At 34.0% G+C, this 24,953-nt stretch overlaps 1 protein-coding gene across 5 annotated transcripts in view; it reads left to right on the top strand.

Moving 5' to 3' along the window:
* Umad1 (UBAP1-MVB12-associated (UMA) domain containing 1) overlaps positions 1-23,622 on the top strand; it is a 228,925-nt gene extending 205,303 nt beyond the window's left edge. For all 5 annotated transcript variants that reach the window (XM_078040371.1, XM_040291545.2, XM_078040369.1 and 2 more), the window contains one exon: positions 21,833-23,622. In XM_078040371.1, the coding sequence (XP_077896497.1) occupies positions 21,833-22,090 (258 nt within the window). In that variant the 3' untranslated portion in view covers positions 22,091-23,622. The remainder of the gene's footprint in view (positions 1-21,832) is intronic.
* Positions 23,623-24,953: the final 1,331 nt, after the last annotated feature.

The following is a 24,953-nucleotide window of genomic DNA, read 5'->3' as shown; positions in this document are numbered from 1 at the left end:
TTTCTTTTTTTTTTTTTTAACCATAATCTTAAAGTATACAATCTGGTTTCTCGAGATTATTCTGGCCCTTTTTCCAAATATCGTTGTCTTTGTTCCCACTGCTCTAGTTTTACTACCCCTGAATGTTCATATCCTGCTCAGAGCCTTCACGCTGACTGTTCTGACGTGGAACACCTCTCCCTCACCTCCTTTAAGTGTTTGTTCAGATACGATATTAGGGAGGCTTTCCTAACTCTATACATTGTAACTTCCACCCCAACATTCTTCACCGTTTTTGCTTATTTTGACTCATACTGCTTATCTATTACTATATATTCCACTTAATTTTGTTTATTATATATCCTTCACCATGCTTATAACAATTTCTGGCATAGAGGAGGTTCAGGAAATATGTATGAATAAATGAAAAACAGTGTGATACACTTTTAGACAATGATTATGAAATGCAATTACATATCAGAACAACACATATATCTGCTAAATAAATGTTATCTTTATTCTTTTATTTCTCAGAGTATAATAAAATAGAGTTGAAAACAGCATTCTGAAATCAAATTTGACAACAGAATTTAATATAGAAAATTTTCTTGTTTGTTTGTTGTGCTAGGGGTTGATCCAGGTCCTTGTCTATGCTCCATAAGCCCCCTACCACTAAGTTGTAGCCCCAGCACTCACAAAAGTTATTTTTCAGTTTTGTGACTGTACTGCACTAAGGTTTGCTCATTTAGACACTTGAGATCTTCCTGAAATTTGTCAGAGATTATTGTTTAGAAGGTATTTAGTAAATTTGACATTTATAAAAATGTTAGTCTGGTCAATAATAATTTGTAAATACAGATTTTTTAAAAAATTCATTCCAGGTAAATTTATCTATTGAAATTTTATTCCAATTCCATGAATTAACCACATTTTTAAAAGCTTTTGGGAAAGAAGTCTTGTCAAAAGTACTTTTCAATGGAATATAGCGAGTATTGTTTAGTAACCTGATTGTTTTCTCATTAAGCAATACACATGCACATAAAAATACTAATTGTGTATTATTTATATTTTATATGTTGCATATAAGATACATAACTAAATATAGTAAATAACTATAATAAAATAGTATTTGTGTTATTAGCATTAATAACATACATTGAATAAGATATTACATTATAAAAACAAATAAGTTTTCAATGGATGAATGCAATCAATCTGCTGATTCCTGTGTCATTTCTTTCCTTTTCATAACTGCCTTCTCCATTTTATAATTAGGATTCACATTTTTCCCTGTAAATATTAAGGATTGTTTATACCCATTTGGGCAAATATCTTAAAGACACTTGATTTCTTTATAAGTAGTTCCAAAATTCTTAAGATATTTTCAGTTGACAATTATCTTGGTGTATTTGAGCTAATATTGAGTCAATGGAGGTTGTTTTAAACTTATTACTAAAGAAAGGAATTGTTGAAAGGCCCAGATACCTCTTGAAGCTCTTTTGAATCAATGATGTATTTATTATCAGGTATAGAATTTTTTTTAAATGATAATTTTTAGCATTTGTTAACATTATTATTAATTTACTAAGTTGAAGACTCTTTCAACTTGATGGTCTCTTTGTCATTGTTTTTTCACAATGACTGGCTTTAATAGACTCATTTAAGCTATTAAGTATCGAGATACACATATGACAATCTGTTTCAGTATGCCATCTCATATATAAAATGACATATAATTAAAGTTTTCTAAAAGCTCATTTCAGAGTTTTAAAAGAGAGCTAAAATGTGCTCTTTTTTTAAAAAAAATTAATACATTGTAGTGAAATTGGTAACTGGGTTGAAGTTACACAAATGTGTGGTTTTATGTAGGAAGTCTCCAGTTCCTATGTCTGTTGGTCTTAGGTCTAAAGTTTCTAAAGTTTGGTTAAAATTGTGAGTAACACTAAATACAGTAGTTTCACCAAGAGGAGAGAATCAGTTAAATGGAACCACTGGTTCTCTTAAAAAATGACAATAGAAGATATGCTGAATAAATATTACTATTATTGAAATGCTTTTCAGTTATTTCAGTAGTTATTTTTGTGAAGTCAGCTTTCTGAGAGCATTATTAAAAAAGGAAAAAGGGGAAGATATATGAATCTCACCCAGAATGTTGCCTTGATCTGTACCGTTTGGGTCTGAAAACCAAGAAATCATTATAAAAAATTATAATTTGCTCTTTATTAAGTCATCAAACTTAAAGTAAAAGATGACTAGAAAATTGTCTACTTTTAGAGCTACGTAGGTCAGCTCTCAGTATTTCTCAAAGAGGGGTTTTTGCTGTTGTTTTGTTTAAGCTCTATATACTCTCAAAGTTCTGACATTTACTGCTGGTTCTATTTAAATGACATTCTCAATTTGCAAGTATAATAAATTAATATCTCTTTTTCTTTGAAAAACTTTTGTATGACAGATTCTTATGGTGACATTAGTGTTTCCATTATTTAAGTTATACTCAGATTTTTATATTAGTGGGACTTCTTAGAATGAAATATTTCCCTTTTGATGAAATTCGGGATAATGCTGAGTATACAGACTTGATTGACATTTTCAAAGAGGAGAAGGAGATAATAACTAATATTTATTGAGTGCTCACAGTGTTCTGAAAACTGTATTAAGTGCCCGTTAGCACAATTATCTCATTTACTCCTCACAACATATTACAAAATAGATTTACTTATTTCCATTTTACAGATAAGGAAATTGGGGCATGTGAGAAGTAAGTAACTGAAGTTCAGAAATATCAGTTCACACAGTTCGGGAGACTTAAATGAGTATATTTATATTGTCTTTACTATATATAGTTCAACACAGTTTACTGAAAAAATTTGTGGGGTGTGGACTTCTATTAGAAGTTCATCTAGAGTAAACTTAAGGAGTATTATATACTTCCAAAAGGAAACCATGAGCTGAGTACTGTGGTTTACCAGTGAATTGTGGAGGTCTTTTGAAGGGAGTAAGAGGACACCACTCCATGATCCAACCCTGTGACAGTCACTCATTCAACAGTATTTATTGTCTAATGCATGCCAGGTATTCTGCTCTATACGATGCATAAAATGGACTGGACACGAACTCTTCCTTATATTTTCAAGGGTCTCTCATGTTGAAATAGTATTTCATTCTTTCTCATTCTCTTGTTGCTATATAGTAGTCTGTTATGTGCATATAGCACATTTTATTTATCCATTCATCTGTTGTTGGATATTTGGGTTGTTTACACTTATTTGCTACTGTGAATCACACTGTGATGAACATTTGTGTACAAGTATTTATTTGAATATCTATTTTCAATTCTTTTGAGTACATACCTAGGAGTGGAATTGTTGGGTGTTATATAACTCTCTTTTTAACATTTGTGAAACTGTCAAACTTCCAAAGTGGCGACACCATTTACATTTCTACCATCAGTACAGGAGAGTTCTAATTTCTTCCACATCCTGGCCAGCAGCTGTTATTATCTGACTTTTTTATGGCTACTAGGTGTGAAGTGGGTATCTTATTGTGGTTTTGATTTGCATTTCCTTGATGATTAGTGAGTGAACTCAAGCATCTTCTCATATGCTTATTGGCCTTTTCTCTTTGGACTTGGGAGAAATGTCTACCCGGATCCATGGCCTATTCTTTAAGTAGATTGTCTTATTTATTTATATTATTGAGTTATAAGAGTTTTTAAAATATATTCTAGATGCAAGTCCTTTATCAAACATGATCTACAATTTTTTTTTAACCATTCCTTGGGTTACCTTCTCACTTTCTGGATAGTTTGATATGAAGCACAAAAGTTTATAACTTTTCTTATATAACATTTCTTTTTCTTTTGTTGCTCATGTTTGTAGTGTCATATCTAAGACTCCACTTACAAATTTGAGACCATAAAGATTTACTCCAGTGTTTTCATCTCATAGGTTTGTAGTTTAGCTTCTATAGGCCTTTGATGCACTTGAGTTGATCTTTGTTTATGGTGTGATATAAGGATCCAATTTAATTTTTTTGTATATGACCATCCAGGTGTTCCAGCATTATTTGCCACAAAGACTCTTCTTTCCCTATTGAATGGTGTTGTCACCCTTCTTTAAAAAAAGAGTTAATTATAGACATGTGTTTATTTCTGGTCTTTAAGTTCTGTTCCACTGATCTGTGTCCCTATCCTTATGTCAATGCAACAATCTCTTAACTACTGTGTTGAAATCAGAAAGTGAGTCCTTCTGCTTTGTTCTTTTTTTCAAGGTTGTTTTGGCATTATGGCTCCTTGGCAATTCCTTATGAATTTTATGATCAGTTTGTCAATTTCCACAAAGAAAAAAACTGGGATAGAGATTGCATTGATTCTGTAGCTTACTTTAAGGACTATTACCATCTTAACAGTATTATCTTCTGACCAATCCACAAAGGGAATGTTTTCTCATTTACTTAGGTCTTCTTTAATTTCTTTCAGTAATCCTTTGTAGTTTTCAGAGTATAACTTATATACTTCTTCTTTTAAAATGTTTCCTAGTGGGGCTGAGATGATGGCTCAGCGGTAGAGCACTCGCATTGCATGTGCAAGGCCCTGGGTTCAATCCCCAGCACCACATATAAATAAATAAAGTTATTAAAAATGTTTCCTAGGTATATTTTATGCTATTGTAAATGAAATTATTAATTTGGGGGTTAATGTAACAATTATATTGTTATTTTAATTTTTGGATTGTACATTGCAGGTGTGTAGAAATACAGTCACATAGTACTTAACAAGAATGTGTTCAGAGAAATGCATTGTTAAGTGATTTTATGGGTATACTTATACAAAGCTAGATGATATTGCCTACACACCTATGCTTTATAGTATATAACCTATTAGGCTATAAACCTGTTTAGCACATTACTGCACTGAATACTGTTGGCAACTGTAACACAATGATAAATTTTATATATATAAACATATCTAAGCATAGAAAAGATACAGTGAAAATGGCATAAAAGATAAAAATAGATGTTACAGGCCACCTATTATGAATGGAACTTGCAGGACTGAATGTTGCTCTGAGTGAGTCAGTCAGTGAGTGGAGAGTGGATGTGAAGGTCTGAGACATCACTACGTACTGCTGTAGATTTTATGAACATTGTACACTTAAGCTACACTGGTTATAAAAGTGTTTTTCTTCAGTAATAAATTAACCTTAACTTACTGTAACTTTTTACTTTATAAATTTAAATATTTTTAGCTTTTTTAATCTTTTGTAATAGCATTAATCTTAAAACATACATTGTATGGCTATACCAAACTATTTTCTTTCTTTGTGTCCTTATTCTATAAACTTTTTTCTCATTTTAAAATTCGATTTTTTTTATTTTTAAATTTTTTTATTAAAAATAAGACATAAACACACATTAGCTTAGGCCTATACAGGGAAAGATCAATATCATGTCTTCAGCTTCACATCTTGTACCACTGGAAGGTCTTTGGAGACAATAATACACATGGAGCTCTCACCTCCTATAATAACAATGCTACCTTCTAGAATTCCTTCTGAGGGACCTACCTACACTGTTTTACAGTAATATTTTGAGGGATATACGTGTGTATATATGTGTACCTACATATACATATACACATATACATATATGTCATATACATGTGTGTGTACATACATATATCACTGAAATAATGACTTAAAAGTATAGTATAGTAAATATATACAACAGTAATATGGTCATTTATCATTATCAAGTATTATATATTGTTTAGAGCTGTGCGGTACTTTATATAGCTGGTAGCATGAGAGATTGGTTTATACCATCATTACCACGAGTACATGAGCTACAATGGCAACAAAACTAGGCTATAACAATTTTTCAGCTCCAATATATTTTTATGTGACTAATATGTTATGTGCATAATAACATCATTGGCCAAAACATTGTAAGTCAGTGCATAACTATACAACTTATTTTTTTTAAAAGAGAGAGTGAGAGAGGAGAGAGAGTGAGAGAAAAAGAGAGAATTTTTTTAATATTTATTTTTTAGTTCTCGGCGGACACAACATCTTTGTTGGTATGTGGTGCTGAGGATCGAACCCGGGCCGCACGCATGCCAGGCGAGCGCACTACCGCTTGAACCACCTCCCCAGCCCACAACTTATTTTTTTTTGACTTTTGATTTTGTATCCTGAAATCTTGCTGAACTTATTAGTTCTAATAGTATTTTAATGGATACCTGCAGATTCTATATAGAAAATCACATCATCTATGTATAGAGTTTAACTGCTTCCTTTCCCCAGGTTGGATGCCTCTTATTTTTTTTTTTTTTTTTACCTAATTGTCCTTTTTAGAACCTCTAGTACAATGTTGAATAAAAGTGACAAGGGATAGCCTTGTCTTTTCCTGATCTTAGGGAGAAAGTTTCTAGTCTTTTTCCATTAAGTTTGTTGTTAGCTTGGATTTTGCATAGATGAACTTCATCAAAATGAAGTAATTCCCTTCAATTCCTAGTTTTTTGAGTGGTTTTTTTTTATCATAAAATGGTATTGGATTTTTTCACTTTTTTCCCCTGAGGTTATTAAGAAACCATGTAAGGTGATCATATAGCTTTTATTTTATTTTTTTACTGATGTGGTATAGTATACTGATTTATGCCTATACTTACATAAACCCTATTAGAAGATAGTAAAAGTTCATTGTACCAAAAAAAAAAAAACCAACAACAAAGGAGGATATATTTTACATATATTGTCCATACAGGTCTCTTTTTGAAAACGAATTAATTTGGGGATAGTAAAAGGAATACTGAAGGAATAATACCACTGGATTACATTTTTGCACAAGTGAAGATTTTTTGTTTGTTTTCCTTTCAGTGATTGTCTACTCAGAATTGTAAGATGGTTTTTAAACATGGGATTTGCTTTACTTTTTCTAGTTTGTGATCTCTGCTACTTTTTAATATCTATTTAAGCAATCACCATGAAATTTCTATTTTGAACTGTATCACTTTAATCAATTTTTGTTTAGGTTTTAGTTCAAAGCAATTAAATAAATAGGAAGTAAAATACACTCTTGGGCCTTTAAATAATCAACTGTACTCTGAGCATGAAAGCACCACTTGTATTTGTGCTACTTTGGGCATAAATAGTAATGATGTACTTCCCCTTTTTTTTCTACATTTAAGGGTCCACCCAAAAGTTTTCAACTATATTGAGTTCCGGAAATGTTCTCATTCTCTTTTCTAGCCTCTGATATAATCTCTTAGCATAGCTGGTTCAAGAATCATGTTGAGCAGGCCCAGATCTTGTGTTTGAGCCCATTAAAGGCAAGGTATCTTTTTGTTTTCTGATGACAGATTGCAGCCCCAGTTCCAGCCATCTGGTACCTTCTTGCCATTGCTCCCCAAGTGCTATGGGCTAGAGAATGTGGGCAGTATAATGCAGTCAGTGCCTTTTACTGAATAATTGACCACAGAGGGTCTGTCTCAGGAAGAGTCATCATAGTGAACAAAGAGCAGTGTGTTGTTACTTTAAGTTTTTAAATTTAACTGGAATATATTTGGTAAAGGTGAAACAGTTATTTTTAAAATATATTATTCAGGAATCACAACAGTGCTTTCAGAGATTAAAATAGTCTAAACAGTATGTAATTTCAGGGTTTCTAAGATCCGCATAGAATTAGCATATCCTGCTGGATTTAAAAATGACACATAATACAGCACCCAATTTATTTTCCCCAACAAAATTGGTTTCTCCTACATTTCATATACTTTGTTTGTTTTGTACTGGGAGAAGGAGAAGAAGTATTTTATGACCTCCCTCTAAAGGAGAAGGGATTTTTTTTGGTCTTTAGCAACAGTTGCACTGTATTTTAAAAGGCATGAAGTGAACTTTCCTTTGAGTATGTCAGATTTGGGAAGCATGAAATAATAATGGTTAATTTTATGAATCCAGAGTTAGACTGTGTAACTGCTTTGCACTTCAGCATTCCCCATCTTTTAAAATGGAGATTTAAATAGTACTTACCTCATAAAGGAAAAATTAAATGAAATAACACAAATGAAGAACTTTGAACAGTGACGAGCAAGTAAATGCTTGTTTAGTGTGAAGTGGTACCTGTGGTAGTTGAAATAGGCACACTTGGGCTGGGGCTGTAGTTCAGTGGCAGAGTGCTTGCCTAGCATGGGTGAGGCACTGGGTTCAATCCTTGGTACCACATACAAAATTAAGCTTATAAAATAAAGGCATGCTGTCCATCTACAACTACAAAAAAAATAAAATAAAAAAATAAATAGGCACACTATTAGAACCTTACAGGTACTCAGAGTAAAATTAATGGAACTAAAATCAGTGGTGTGTTATCAGGGCTCTTCTTTTAAATCATCTAATTTCCAGCTTCAAGGGCGGATCATAAATTATTTAATGTCTTCAGAGAATGCCCATCCAAAACTCACCTGTAGAGAAAGCAAGGAGGGAAGAACAGAATCTCTGTTGAGTTCTGAGTGTAGTTTCTGTATATTTCAGAACACTTGAAAATTACAGGTTAGGCCACTTTGACAATTAAAGCCACAGCATTTATTTCCAGGAGCCTGAAGGAAAGTCTGTAGTAGGTTCTGAAATCAACTGCCTAGAAACTTTGGTGAAATATTAGACCTTTGAAAACTACTGCTCAGATTACCAAGAACCACCACATAAACATCTGGATCCTACAGAGATGTGCCATATTGTTTCTTGCTCCCACCTATCTTGAAGCTTCCCTGCTCCCTGGCTCAGCTGTCATGAAAATCAAGCTGATTTGTGGTGGAAAAGAACTAAGTGGCTTTTCCCCATCACATCTCATCTTCAATTTCTGTTAGCAGGCAGGTAGATTATGCCAATGCTTTCTTTCACTTCTGGTAGCCAGTCATTTTCTACCTCCAACAAATTGCTTTCTTTTATATGCATGCATCTTTCTTAATCCTCTTTTCTCTCCAAACTTTGCCACCAACATCAGCAAAATCTGCTTTTATCACCTTGCTATTTATGGGAATAAAAATTTTAAAAATCGTCGTACAATTCTCCAGATTTCCTAGAACTACTTCTCATGGAAATACTCCCTCCTCAATGAACTGAGGTCAACGATCTTGAAAGTGCTCCTGAAATCTTTTTAGATTCTCTGTCAAAGTTCAGCTCCTCTAAATTAAATTTTTTTCAAGCACTGTCATTCAAGATAATTATAATATTTTTTAGTTTAACTTATAGCTATTGTTATTATGCTTATGATACTAATGTTTCTACATCTATTTATTACACATATATATGATCTTATTGTGAACTCATTAGCCTGAGAATATACTTTCTTTGTTATTGTTGTTAAACCATAACTTGTGTGAATAAAGATAAGTATATTTCCTACTTATTTGTTTCTTATCATAATCAATAGCAGTGTGAAATTAGGTATTCTTTCATTGTAGGAATCCTTTTCATAATGTTTACAGTATAATTCTGAGTTGTGATCATCTCAAGATGTATTCCCATTAATTTCTTTGTATAGTTATTATTTCTATTTATATAAGAGCTATTTCTGTAAAAAGTGTACTAATACAGTAGATTTGGAGTCCAATTTTATTTAGAACCATGGTGCTTTGCAGCTAGACATTTGATCCAATTATCTCAAGTTTCAGAGGAGTAATTGAAACCCAGAAAGGTTAAATGATTTGCTTAAAGTCATATGGTTTAGGTAGAAGCAGGAGTCATTGGGACTTAGGTATAGTGCTCTTTCTAAGTCTGATGTACAACCTGAAATCTGCAAGCAATTTGATGTACAAATAACAGTATATATTCTGATAATTACCTTCTTCTCCTACTTAAAGAGAGAGAGAGAGAATCCTGAAAAAGCTTGACCCTAAGAGTCCATTATACATTACCCAACTTTTCAATTGTTGATATGAAAGCATTTTTCCACTACACTGTGTATTTTGCTTTGAGAAATTTCAGTCATTTACATTAAATTTGTTACTCTGTTGAAGCATTATAATTTTAAAATTTTACTAATATGTGTGACCTTTCAAATTTTCTCGTGATTTTTTGGAAACCATCATGGCCCATTTTTATCACTTTTTAGCCTTATTTATACTGTTTTGTTGGGCAGACTTTTCCCAAGAGCAGGTAATAACATCTTGTACCCTTATAATGACAGGCAACAATTCTGGGGTAGAGTGCCAGTAAGTCAAGGGTCTTAGTGATTACAAGCTATTGCAAACATGATTGAAATCTGATTAAACTCAGATTTTAATTCATAAAATAATAAGTTGAAATGATTTACTTTAATTACATTTTTTCAGGCCCAGCAAATTTTGTATTATAAAGTCTAAAAACAGGGGCTGAGGTTGTGGCTCAGTGGTAGAGCGTTCGCCTAGACATGTGAGGCGGTGGCTCCAATTCTCAATGCCACATAAAAATAAACAAATAAAATAAAGGTATTGTGCTCAACTATAACTAAAAAAAATATTTTTAAAAAAGTCTAAAGACAAATTTACTAAATGAATTTATAGTTCAAAGTAAGCAGGAATCATGGTTTGTGTTTCCCTAACTTCAGGATATCGCTAGCTGCCCTTCACATTGTAAATACTCAGTATTACTTTATTTATTGAATTCTGATAATCCTGTTAGAATTGTTTCCTAGCTTTTCCACCTAGTTGATTATACTCTAGCCCAAAAATCTTTGGTCCTACACGTCAAAAGGTAGGAAAAAAACAAATGTCCATCTAGCAAATAAATGAATAAACTGTTATATAAGCATACAATGGAATATTATTCAGATTTAAAAAGGAATAAAATTTAGATACATGCTACAACATGTATGGATCTTGAAAACAGATACTAGTGAAATAAGCCAGACACACAATACCAGATACATGATTTCATTTATATAAGATACCAGAATGGGTAAATGCACAGAAACAAAAGACATAATAAAAGTTACCAGGGCCTCAGGAAAGGGAAGAATGGGAAGTTTTTATTTAAAGGGTACAGAGTTTCTGTTTGGAATGATGAAAAAGTTCTGGAGATGAAGGGTGGTGATGATTACATCATAATGTATGTACTCATGCCACTGGATTATACACTTTAAGATGGTTAAGATGGTAATTTTGTATTATGTATACTTAACCATAGGAAAAAAAAAATACCATCCTGAGTTCACCTTGAAATGAAATAATAATACATTCTTTTGGATTCTGAGTTTGTACCAAAAAGGGACCCTGCTTCCTGCCATTCTGAATGGCTCCTTCATTCTCATGCTGGGGTGGAAAAAACACAGCTGTATTTACTTTTCCAATCCCATCTTCTATTTTGAAATACAACCTTTTTGCAAATGAGAGCCAAGGTCAAGTGACACAGCTTTCTGCTCACCTCTTCAGTTTGCCAAACATTGTTTTTCTAGTAGAGTTCTGGGTTAGGTGCAGCAAGTGTGAGTAATACTATCACTCCTGTGATCTCTGAGTGGAATTTAATAAGCCTACCTTCATGATTTCCATTCTCAATTTGATATGACATATTTCCTTTCACTTTCATCAATATATGAAAATTCAGTTACATATTCACTGACTATGAAACACATAATACATGTCCAGGTGTGTAGACCATTCCACATGTTAAATTCAAATTACAAAGAAAATAAGGCTTTTCCTGTCTAATGTTTCTCTTTTTTTCTGAGGAATTTAATTGCTTTCTGAGATTAGAGAGATGTTTATGTGCAGAGTAAATGAGATCTTACTGATAATTGTCTTTGGATTTGCGCTATGGACATGAAAACTTTAATTACATAGTAAGAATTTGTGTTTTTATATAATAATGTTAGAAATAATGGCAAGGCATAAAATTTTCAATATAAATTAAGGGCAATAAAATGGATTAACTTTTTGTCCTAAAACAAAGACCATAGTATGAAATAATTACATTCATTATTCTTTTTCATAATATTTAAATGTTCCCAAAAATATATATCATACTTAGGATATAAGAATTTTAAATGTTCATTTTATCAGAATGCACACCAAAAAACACAATATGTGACTATTATTTAAGATTTTAGGATTTTTGTATTTCTGACTATTATTTTTCTATTTAGTCAAAATTATATAAGTAATATCTAATTATATAAAAGCATCAGTACAATGTAAATATTTATATTTTGAGCTTTAAAAATAGAATGTATCCATTTTCTCTGTTGTATATGCAGACAGTTGAAGTACTTTATTGTTTTACAAAGTGAAAATCATTCATTTGAGTGAAATTAATACTCAGCATGCTATAGAGATATACAGATCATTTTTCATTGTTTTCCTTTGAAATTATCTGGAAAAAATATAATCTTGTTTAATTATGTTTGGAAGAATTTGAATAGATCTTTAAAATGAAAAAGGCTATATAAATGGGAAGTTTAGAAGAATCCAGTGTGACTAATAAGCGATATCAAATTCTTCAGAGTTATGGTGTACATAATATGCTCGAAGAATTTGTGCACAAAAGCCTAAGCTGTTTTGTAAAGTTGGCTGTGATCAGATACTGTAGTTTTCTAAACATGGCTACATATTGAGGCCAGCTTGGTTGATTTAACCTAGTAATAAGATGCTCAGTTGAACTGTTACTTTAAACTCTTTTCTGTAGTGAGTGGCAGGCACAGTCTGGGTTTTGGACTTTCAACCTCCACCCCAGGTGATACTCCTCCATTGAGAAATGACTGAACTTAAGTCCTTTAAATTAAAAAAAAATTAAAACAGGCAATCTTTGAAGCATTTTTCCTTGATAACAGCCTTTACCTGAAGGCTTTCACTACGTAAACTGTGAGACTTATATAGAAAATTATACACAATTCCAGGTAAACATCAGTAAAGCATTTTTGTGTGAAAATATATTAAGACACATAAAATTTACAATACAGAAAATATTGGAAAATCATTAAGTTTTGAGTGAGGTTGAAGGTAGGAAAGGATCAATTCTATATTTCGAACATATTGAGTTTAAGATGGTTGATGGAATATCGAAAAGGAAGTGTATAGTAAGAGTTCAGCATACAGGTCTGGCGCTCTAGATAGAAATCTGGGTTCAAATGCACAAATCTACATACATACATTATCTACCTACAGGGGAGTAGAGGAGTAGGGCAGTAGATACCTGAGATAGTTCATCCAGAAAAAATGGGTTTCAAGTAAGTGGCACAGAAGTCAAGAAATAAAAACTCAGGGAGTTTTTTTTTTTTTAACCTTAAATACAACAAAGAGGTCATGTTAAGATTAGTACTTTGACATCTTCTGAATTTAGCAAGACAGCAATTATCAGCACCTTTTGTGAAGCAGAGTCAGTAGAGAGTCAGAGAAAGCAGATTGCAGCCAGTGAGTGGTGAATAGCAAGTGTCAACAACTATCTCAGCCTGCACGTAGGAAAAGCAGAAAGGTGGTGTGTGTGTTAAGTAGGTGATACACTAATGGGCAATATAGACTTGAATTTTTTTAAATGGTTAATTGCTTATAGGAAAAATGAACAATGAGGAGACACAACCCAGTTGATGAAGCCAGCGGGGAAGAGTGAGGAAAGAATGCATCTGCAGCACCAGTGATGAATTAGCTGTGGGTAGGAGGGTGGGTATGAATGCAACCACATTTTGATGTAGAACAGAGACAGAGGATTCTTACCAGACAGTTCCTATTTTGTCAGAGGACTAGGAGGCTGGCCCTGCTGCCCACAGTGAGGAGGAAGGTGGTGGAGGGCTAGAGAAGAGAAGAGGAAGGCGAGGTATGTGCTATAAAGCACAAGGGGAAAAGCCTACTGGGGGCATAGGAAATGTCTGAACAGCTTAAGGTTGGAGAACATGAATTTCTACAAACTAACTTTAAAACCTTTGTTTGACTGTTTGTTGTTTGTTTTTAATCACTGTGTCAGGCTTTTGCACTTGTAAGTGCAAACAAGACTAAACCAGCATCCCACACTGAAAAGTTTCTTGCCTGGTTTCTTTCGTAAAATGCTTCTCTTTCCCCATTTCACTGCACCCTCACTCTAGCTGGCTAGTACAGAAGGTTTTCCTGCTTCAGACAAGCCACTTTTCTAAGAATATATGGAACAGATTACAGAAGCAAGTGACAGCCTGCTTACTTCCCCTTCTTCACTTACATACATTCAGCTGGAGTTCTGAAAAGAGGAATTCAGGAGAATTTTTATTTTTTCTTTTTTTAAAAGAAGATGGGAGAAAGCAGGAAGCGCAAGAAGGTGGAAGTAGCAAAGGAAAAAGAAAGAAAAGGAAATAAATACTTAAAAAAAAAAAAGTTGAACCAGATTGTGAACTGAAATATTGTCAGAGACTGGAAAAGGAAAGGGAGTAAAGAAAATATCTTCTTTCCAGCATCACTAGTTTAGGAACCCTCACTCTGGGGAGAATCAACACCCAGGCCATATGGAAAACAATGTCTTCTGAGAATTCATTTTATCCCACCTAGTTTTTCCATAATAGCAGCAAAATGTTCTGAGCTCTTGTTTGCTTCTTTGGCCTAACCCCTTGATTTTAAAATCAAGTCTTGACTCAGTGGTATAGCTTGGTGGTAGAGTATGTGCTTAGTAAGCACATCCTTGGGTTTGATTCCCAGTACCAAATATAAAACAAAAAAGAAAAACCAAGTCTGAGTACCTAGAGTATCTGAGAGATAAGAGGACTAGATTCAGTTAAATTTTTAATATATTTAATGAGTGCTTACTATGTGCAGATACTGTTCAGGTACAGGGAATTTGGAAAAAAACAGGAAACAGTCTCTTCCTCTGAAATATAAATTCATCCCAAGTAAAAGGAAACTGTTGCTTAAGGACTTACACAGATGCAAGAGATCAGTCCTCTGACTTTTAACAGCTAGCCAGATATTTATTAGCAACCAGCTTTTTAGAAAAATAAAAAGCTTGAATACTCCTTTAACTGTGTCATAGCTTGTATTACCTTCTTCTAACTTCTGTCCCCTTATGCTTCTAACTCAGATTTGACGCTCCACATTGCCCCACCATTGAGAATCTGATGTAATGCAAGCAGATACCAGCTGAAGGCAGAATAGAATGGATAGTTATCTGGGGAGATAAAATGACAGTGTTGCTGGTTCTGGGTATTGTTCAGAGAAGCATGTCTTTTATTTATAGACATTAGAATTTAAAGGTAGAGAAAGCCAGAACTTGGTATTATCTTTTCTTTGTATAACTTACTTCCCAGAAATATGCTTAATACACCCTACCTTCTTTACATGTAAATTGAGTGTTGGTGGGTGTTTTATACTTCATTTCCTAGGGGTTTAATAGGCCCTTTTGCTATTTTAGTGAAGGGAGGTTTCTAAATTTTAATGCATCAATATTTTGCTCTTATAGACATTATCTGAGAAATGGACTGCAGAAGAAAGCAGGAACCTTTAAGAGATGCCAAATATGGGTGGTTTTATATTACTTAAGTCTTCATAATTTAGTTGGGCATGGCTAAGTAGATGAGGACTCCAGTTGTTACCAAGTTTGCAAATTTGGCATCTCCTAATAGATTTCATTGTAGTTATGGGGATTTTGTGCCAGGAAAAATATAGTTGTCTGTTCTTAAACCTGAATTTTCTTGCTTTCAAACACCCAAGAGGGAAGTTTACAAGGATGCCACTAACCTTCTGTTGCTCTGGAGAAGTGACTTCATTTTTCTAAGCCTTTACTGAAAAGTGTTATATGCCTTGTATTCTTGGAGTATGTTTTTTTTCCTAAGCTCTTACAAAATTTTACAGATTGAAGCTCATGAATCTTTACAGCCCCTCTACAAGAATGGAAAGAATAATGCCTGTAAACCTCTTTGAATTGTTTGAAAGAAAGACAACAGAATTTAAGGAACTAAAAATAAATTTGGCCAGTCTATTTTGTAACAGATTAATTGAAAACCAAAATTCACTTTTACAAAAACACATGAAAATTTCCAATTGTAAACTATTTGTCGTAATGATATAGATCAGGAAATTTATCCTTAAAATTAAAATATATATATATATATATATATATATATATATATCTGATATGGCATACTCATATGTAAACCATGTAAGGGTAAACACTAATCTGGAAAAAATGTTTTAAAGCTAGATTATATGCAGGAACTTATACTCAGAACTATTATCATAGCAGCATTTCATCGAACAAGATTAATGACAAAAATAACGATTATTCTTTATGAACATAATATTTGAAGTAATTTCCTAAAATTTGGCTATTAACCAAAAGGTTAATTGATTCTTTTCTTCTTGCTCCATTGTGGTTAACATACTAATTCTTCCTATTAAAGACCCATTTTATTATGCAAATGAAAAAATCACAAGATGTTGTGTCTAAGAGAGAGGGGGCTGCTTTTTGCAGGGGAACTGGTGCACCTGTTTCAGCCCTCAGCCCCCACCTCTGCTTCCACTGGCTGCCAAGCTGGTGACTTACTGATAAGTTTAGTGGGTGTGGGGTCCCTGAATTTTGACTCCCATTTTCTTTGTGACTTACTCTTGTTTAGCCTTATAATTTCTCCCTTTCCAGCTCTCAGCATGCCAACAGCAGCTGCATCATGGCACTCACCCTTCTGCCAAGAGGGCAGGCAGCTCCTTGGAGACTGTAATGTTGTACTCCAGCCAACCGTTAAGAGATAGATGCCGGAGTAATACATACAGCACAGCTGAAATTCAGATCATTCTAGGAGGCATTTGGTAGAACACTTTGTCCATTATATTTTTAAACTAAGTAAAATGTTTAAAACTTTTATTTTTTGAAACGTTTTCAGACTCATACAAAGGTAGAATACTGTAGTGCATTCCCACACACCTTTATGTCTGCCTCTTCAATTATCAACTCAATTATCTTGTTTCACTGTCCATGGTATTTTTCCCATGGCTCTACCCAGACTGCTGGTAGATTCATTTTCAAGGATAAACTTATCTTAAATTACAGTTGCTTTTCAATCCCTTTTCAGTCTGTAAGACATTTGATTAGATTTTTCTTCCCAAAGGCAGCCTTTTTTTTTGTCCTTCTAAATTAAGCCAGGATATGCTTCAATAGTATTTTTCATATTTTCTAATACTGTCCCCTGAATTTTCAAGGCTTTGTTCACTTGGTCAGTCTACCCACAATGTCCTGGAAATGTACTGGTTCTTGCTAATACACCATTAAGAATCACTTGGATTTGATTCTCAGTATTGTTACCAACTACATATATAAACTGGGACAACTTCCACTTACCCTTTCTGTTCCTCAGAGTCCTCTTGTCTTAAACATGAGGCACATGCCACAGACTGTTAGAAGACCACCGGGCTATTAGAAGACTTCTGTGAGTGGATATATTTATAAAGCTAAGATAAAACCTGGCACAAAGTAAGTGTTCAGTACATATGCTAGTTGCCGTCTTCATCATAATTGCAATCATCATCATCATTATCACTACCACCATCACCACCTTTGGTCCCTCACTATTCATTTTACAGAATAGAGGGCCGAGGCTCTGATGTGTGAAGCATCCACCTTCTGGTCAGATGTAGTTTTATAAGTAGAACTTGACCAAGAAACCAGCCACATGTATCAAATCCTTTATTATACTAGATTGGTTTGCTATAGATTGTCTTCAAGGAATAATGCTCTGACCCATAAGAATGGTTTGGAAAGATTATTAATAAAAGCATGGACAAAAGGAATAGATATTGCTGCTGAAGAGTTAGGCTTTGAAGTTGTATGTTTAGAAAGCAGGGCTACAGGTAACACAACTTCTCCTTAGTTGTAAAGGTGAGATCAGGGTGTGATTTGGCTAATGAAATTGAATAACATTATGTACACAACCCAAAAAGAGAGAGAGAGAGAAATTTTGAGGACGGAATGAAACTAATAGATCTATGTAAGATTTGCTCTTGAGATCAACAGTAGGTAAAAAAAAAAAAAATTGGGGGATGCGGTAGGGGAAAGGGAAGATTACTTGAATCATCAGTAAATGTCAAACACTAAAGGGATAAATGGATTCTAGACTTTGTCTAAAGCCAAATGGGATCTGACATTCCTAAAGTTTTTATTAATTCACTTTCTTTACCTGTGCTAAGCACTATTCTGCTTACTTAAAACATTGCTTTATTTAATTCTCAGAACAATCATGTGAAATACATACTATTACTGATCTTATAATACAGCTAAAGAAACTGAGACACAGAGAAGTAAATAGCTTAAGGCAATTTGTTTATCACTAAACAGGAGATCTGGGATTTGTACCTTAGCAGTCGGGCTCTAGAATTTGTACTCTTAATCCATTTTGCTGTGCTACTTCCAAGTAACCAAACCTCTGATGCATACATAATCTTGTGTTATTTTTGGCATACCCAATGTTGCTTCCTTTTCAGTTTTTCTATACAAACCACATAGTGAAGCCCTTTAAATAGTCTGGATGCTCATCATTCCTCACTGATACCTGTGCTCTTGGCTGACCCCAGGATGCTTAACATTGTAAGTCTTAGTTAGTTTCAGGAGACAGATCTGTACGTGGATCTTTAATAATAAACTTTGTCATAATAAGGTATGTTTACATTTGTTTTAGTTGTAGCCCTAAGAAAGTACACTGATGTTATTTTCTTGTGAAATTATGACTACTCTTAATAGGCATGCGTTGAATAACTTGTTTCATTTAAGGTCACTCACTAAATGATATTTGAGATATTTGAGGGGCCTGTTGTAGGTGTTTGGGATGCTTTGTGAAGAGAACAGTTCCTTCTATACAGATTTATTCTATTTTTTTAGTGCTGGGTATTGAATCCATGCACTTACACATACTAGGTAGGCAAGCACTCTACCACTAAACTACATCCCCAGCCCCACCTTTCTCTACAGATTCTTCATGTATTCTTCTTAATAGCTTCTTCTCATTAGCTTACAAGATGTCATGATGTCTCCCAACTTAGAAAAAAAAAAAAGAAATCTTTTGCTTCCACCACACCTCTTTAAATACCAACCCATATTTCTTTTCTCATTTACCGTTCCAATGCCTTGAAAAATTATCTGTGTTCATGTTTATCTCCAGATCTCATCCAGCTCCAGATTCAAATCATATCCTTCTGCATACCAACAGCTCCATTTGATGTCAGTTAGGCACCTCAGACCTTCAGAATAGACCTAGGTCTCCTGCCTGAGCCTGCTCCTTGGGTACTCTTTCTTATCCGTGTAAATAGTGACTGCATCTCTCTTATGGCTTAGACCAAGAACTTTGGATTCATTCTTCCCTGTACTTTTTTTTTTTATATACTAGGGATTGAACCCAGGAGTGTTCAACCATTGAGCCACATTCCCATCCCTTTTTTATTTTGTTTTTTTAAATTTTGAGACAGGATCTCACCAAGTTGCTTAGAACGTCACTAAGTTGCTGAGGTTGGCCTCAAACTTGCAATCCTCCTGCCTTAGCTTCAGAGTCACTGGGATTATGGGTGTGTGCCACCAGGCACAGCTTGACTGCACTCTTGTTTCTATGCCCCACCATCCATTCCACTTGCAAATACTGTTGGTTTTACTCTCAAAGTCTATTCACAATTCAACCATTTCATTTCACCTTTGCTATTACAACCTTCTTGAATCTCACAATCATCTCTGTTCTCAGCTATCTTTCAGCTTCCTTTACTGGCTACCCAATCCCATGCCCACTGTCTACTGTCAATGCTACAATCAGAGTGATTCTTTTAAGATATCAGTCAGAATATATGTCCTCTGCAACAATATGTTCTTCACGTTTTTTTTACCCAACTTACAATAATTTGGATGAATCTCTTACATATAATACTGAAAGCAGCCCAAAACAAAAGAATTCATACATTCATAATTACCTTTATTTAAAATTCAAACACAGGTCAACCAGTCTTTGCTGTTATAAGTAAGGATGGTGACTAGAGGGCAGGGAGATGATTGTAATGGAAAAAGAACCATCTCTGTATTTTCTTGATCCTAGTGCTGGCTGCTCATTGTGTTCAGCTTGTGAAAATTTAGCAAGCTATGCTCTTATAATGTGCCCTTTTCCATGTGTATTTTAGACTTCCATAAAAAGCTTTACAAAAATGTCTCTTACAGAAAATTGTTCACCATTAGACTTAAAGAATTTATCAGAATTTATAGCCATTAGAATATAAGCTCTATAAAGGCAAGAGTTTTGTCTGTTTTCATTCACTGGACAAATATTTAGTAAGGCCTAGGCACTAAGTATTTGGGATAAAGTAGTGAACATGAGAGGTAAAAGCTCCTTCTGAGAAACAATAATCAGAATGAGTTATGTAGTGTACAGCAAGGTACGAAGGGATATGGGGAAGCAGAAAGCAGGAGGGAGAGACAGTACAGAGTTGAGAAGGTGAAGTGATAGCCTACAGGGTTAAATATTGTGGTCAGGAAAAGCCTCTCTGAGGAAGTGGCATCCTGGACAAAACTTGGAAGGAGGTAAGGGAAGGAATCCCGTATTTCTGGGAGAACAACCACCTGGTCAGAGGGAATGGAAAGTAAAGGACCTGAGGTAGGAACAGGCTGGTTGGAGTAAGGTCAGAGAAATACCTGGGGCCAGGTTCAGAAGGCTTTGTAGGCCTCTGCAAAGACAAATTCATTCTGTTCGAAATGAAGGTGTGCAAGTGGGAAGGAGTCTTTTTATTATTTTTTTAAATTGTTGATACACCTTTATTTTTTAAATTTATTTATATGTGGTGCTAAGAATCGAACTCAGTGCCTCACACATACCAGGCAAGTGTGCTACCACTGAGCCACAGCCATAGCCCCTTATTTTTATTTTTGCCTGAGCTAGTTTGAGTTAGATTTCAGCTGCTTATGGTGGCAGGTCATTCATTTTAATTTTTGGAAATAGACTTTAATTTTTGCTATCTGTTCTGCTATTGAGGGATATTTAGGTAGTTTCCAGTTTGGGGGTTTGTGATGTGAGCTGCCATGAACATCCTAGTGCATGTCTTTTAGTAAACAAGTGTTTGCAAGAGATGTGTCAATTCTTATTTGATGACAATTGCAACATAACATGCTAATTCCAGTGGAAATCAGACAATCCATGTTCAGGACACACATTAACATTAATTAATATATATTAATAAAATATATTAGGATAAATCAGTAAAGTATGCAAGGTGGTAATACAAGACATACCAATTAGATTGCTCGCACTCAAGAACTGTAGAGACTAGTTGGAGATAAGCTCTGTGCCTACGGAACCATAGTTAACAAGAATACCTCTAGGAGGGCTGGGGTTGTGGCTCAGTGGTAGAGCACTTACCCACATGCATGAGGCACTGGGTTCAATCTCAGCACCACATTAAAAAATTAAAATAAAGGTATTGTGCCCACCTACAACTAAAAAAAAAGTGTGTGTGTGTGTGTGTGTGTGTATTTTTTTAAAAAAGAATACCTCTAGGAAACACCAAATAATATTGTTAGCAGTTTGTCCCATAAGCATTCTGAAGTGAGCAAGATTACTTTGGACTCTGGTATTATAAGAATTTTCAGGGAAGCTCGGCATGCAGCAGAGCCTGAAAGCATCCGTAGGAGTTGGAAAAGCAGAGAAGAATTTTGTAGACATTATCTGGGTTAGGGAAACAGCAAGAATGCCAGATAGTATTTAAGGGACTATAGATGGTCATTCTGAGAGTAGAGTTTAAGATTCATTTTAAAACCTAGCACAGACTTGGATTCAAGTAAAGTAAATAATTGCATTCAAATCTGGAAGTATTTATATATTACACATTTCTCAATCATTTTGATGTGTTGATGCCACATTTATCATTACTAATCCTCACAGTTCATACGGTCTAAATGTTTTAAATATATATGTGTATTTTTAGATTGGCAAAGAAAACTCATCCAGTGTGACTGTGGCAGGCCCTGAGACGGAAAATAAGGCAGGCCAAACTCTGGAGAGCAGCTCACTAATGGCAGAGCTCCTGAGCGACGTACCCTTCACCTTGGCCCCGCATGTTTTGGCAGTGCAGGGTACCATCAGCGACCTTCCTGACCACTTACTCTCGTATGATGTCAACGAAAACTTATCACGATTTTGGTATGATTTTACTCTTGAAAATTCAGTGCTATGTGATTCATAAAATTCATTTACATCTTAACAGCTTTAAATTTTTTTTGTATATTTAATCTATTTTATGTTTTTTGCCATTGCACTCTTTGAAGGCCTTCAGAAAAGCAAGGATCATAAACCAAATAAAATAGCATCATGTTCATTGTTTTATATATTAGAATAATGTACATTTGTATAAAAATTGAATTCTAGTTCTACTTACCTTCCCCCATGTCATAAATACAAAACTGAAACTATCCATTTTATAAAAGATTGCTTCAGTTGGCGTCTCAAAATACAACACTGTGCAAAAGAACTCGGGCATTTTTCTTGGTTACCACAGCTCTGTAGTCTGAGTTGAAGAGAGAGTGTGAAGTCTCTTTGGTTCAGAGGAAGCTTGAGTTCATATTATTCGCTTCTTCTTCCACAGTGTTTATGAATGAATTCTGGGAGGGCAAAAAAGCTTGTTGTTAATTTCTTCATTCTTGGTTTAGACAATCTGATGTGGGAATGTAAAAGTGATCGTTTGCTGAATCAAGAAAATGTTCTACCTTGAGTGGTACACTTCAGCTTTCTTAGACCTGCAATAGTCCTTTCTACCCCGAATGATTTCTTTGTTCTCAGCCTTTTCTGCACTCCCATGTGTGCTATCCAGTCAACTTTCCAAAGAACTTTTCCTGCTTCTGCCTCAGTTGGCATTTGCTCTCCTTACACATATGTTCCCAGTGTATGAAGAGATCCACATTTCCTTTTCAACATCTCTGCCTCCTGAAGAACATCTCATAATTTTATTTAATATTGCTGATAACTCGCTTATTTAGAAATTTGTTGGCCATGATACAGATGGAAATATTTTACTATTATAAATACTGAACTCAGTTCTTACACCTAGGTATGGATTTCAGTTCTTGGGTATCTGTCATTTATTCAACTAAAACTGAAGAGAACTGCCATTTGTCGATAAAACATAAAGGGAAGAGGCTAATTTGGTAGTGAATCTTCTATGCCATGGAAAATTTAGGTCACATTTATTTTTATTAGTAGCAATACGATTTATTAATTCTGTGCCAAACTATTAAATATATTTTTTCACAAAGATGGAGTGCTGTAGCAAAACTAAAGGTACATGAATTATTCAGATTTTAATGTGTTATGCATGTTTGTTTAATAAATGTGGCATGGTCTTGATAAAATGCTATATTATTTAAAGAACATTTCTATTAACAAAAATGTGCTTCATTTGCAAATGTTACCATGTGAAGTTAATGATTAAATTAGATATTTACATAGTTTTATAAAACATCAGTCTAAGAGATATAACTTATTACTGACATAAATGTGAACATTTTGTAGCACTTTTTTAAAAAGGCATATCCTTTTTAAATCTCCATGTTAATGTACTCTTAAAACTAAATGTAATCATGCAGTCAATTAGTCTAATATATGTGTTAACTCTTGTCTAAAATAATTATACATTTCACTTTATGTCTACCATGTATGCTTTTAATTACTTTCACTTGTCTACGGAATTGTTATATTTAAATAAATGTGAATTAAAATAAATGAATATTTTGATTATTTTCAGATCCATAAAAATGGCTTTCTTTGCATTATTCATATCTGAGTGCAAGTTTCAGACTCTGTAGGAGGTAAAGACTTAAGTATATAGCTTGTGTAGTGCAGAGAAAAGTATGCAATTTCTTCTTATATATAAATTTCAAGGAATAACATTGAAAATGGTAAGAGCAAATGATTTGGCTTAATAGGACTGAAGGGATTTGAAAGGAATGACATGCACATATCTAGATAGATCCCTATCACAAAATTTAGTAAGGATGAGTGTTAATGACCTAATTTAATAAAAGTGATGTGAAAATAGACATTTAAATTATTTTTCCTATATATAAATCATTGTTACTATTTTAAAATAGAAGCATTAGAAATCAACAACCAACTCCATTTTTCCCAAGAGAAAATTGAATCCTAGAAAAGGTTAAATTACTTAAAATACATAGTTAGTGAAAAATAAATATTTACTTGAATAGTGTTAATCATAGTTTAAATTCTAAGTAAGCTGTATGATATGTAGGAAAGAATTCAAGCATTCAAGACTGCCAGCATTTGTAATGACTCCCTCATTCACAAGCTGAAGGCTTTGAACCTGTGCCCTAATTTCTGGGGTCCCCAGTTCCCTTGCTCAGTAAATAGGCCCTGTCCCTGACTTGCAGGGTAGTGTTGGATAATAAATGGTGTATGTCAAATGCCTGGTAGCTAAACACCTGACACATTGTTGATGTTCTGTGAAAGGGACTTTTTAATTCTGATTTCTAAACACACACACACACAGTAGTTAAATGCAATGCAAAATATATAGTAACTAAACTGCTTAATGACTCATGTAAAAAACAGTAGCTACCTATTTGAATTGTAGATTCTCCTACCACAGTATTTTATTATGAAAAGCTAGTCCTAAAGTATGTTAGTTGACTCTTTTGCCTTGGCTACAAATTCTGTATTGAACACTTTTTTTTCCTTATTGTCAAGAATCCTGCCCTTTTTCCTTAATATAAGTGATTATTGTAAATTATTATAGTTATAAAATATGTAAGTGATTTTACTGAGTTTTATTTTTAATCCTAATATGTATTCAGGAAGTTGCAAGTATTTTTTTCCTGCTTTCTTTATTGGCATTTGCTGTCTGTCCTAAAAATAGAATTAGAGAAGCTAGTCTAGCTAGTTTATTATTTGGTTACTTAATTTTTGACTATCTCAACTTTAAAAATTGTATCAGTAAAATGTCAACATAAGAATAATTCTAGAGACCCACAAGTTTTTAAAAGTAAACATTCATTGACACCAACACTTTATCCTCCATCAATTAAAATGATAAATTG

This window comes from Ictidomys tridecemlineatus, chromosome 2 (assembly GCF_052094955.1).
Source record: "Ictidomys tridecemlineatus isolate mIctTri1 chromosome 2, mIctTri1.hap1, whole genome shotgun sequence".
Taxonomy (NCBI): Eukaryota; Metazoa; Chordata; class Mammalia; order Rodentia; family Sciuridae; genus Ictidomys; species Ictidomys tridecemlineatus.
This window is presented reverse-complemented; position numbering and strand designations above follow the sequence as displayed.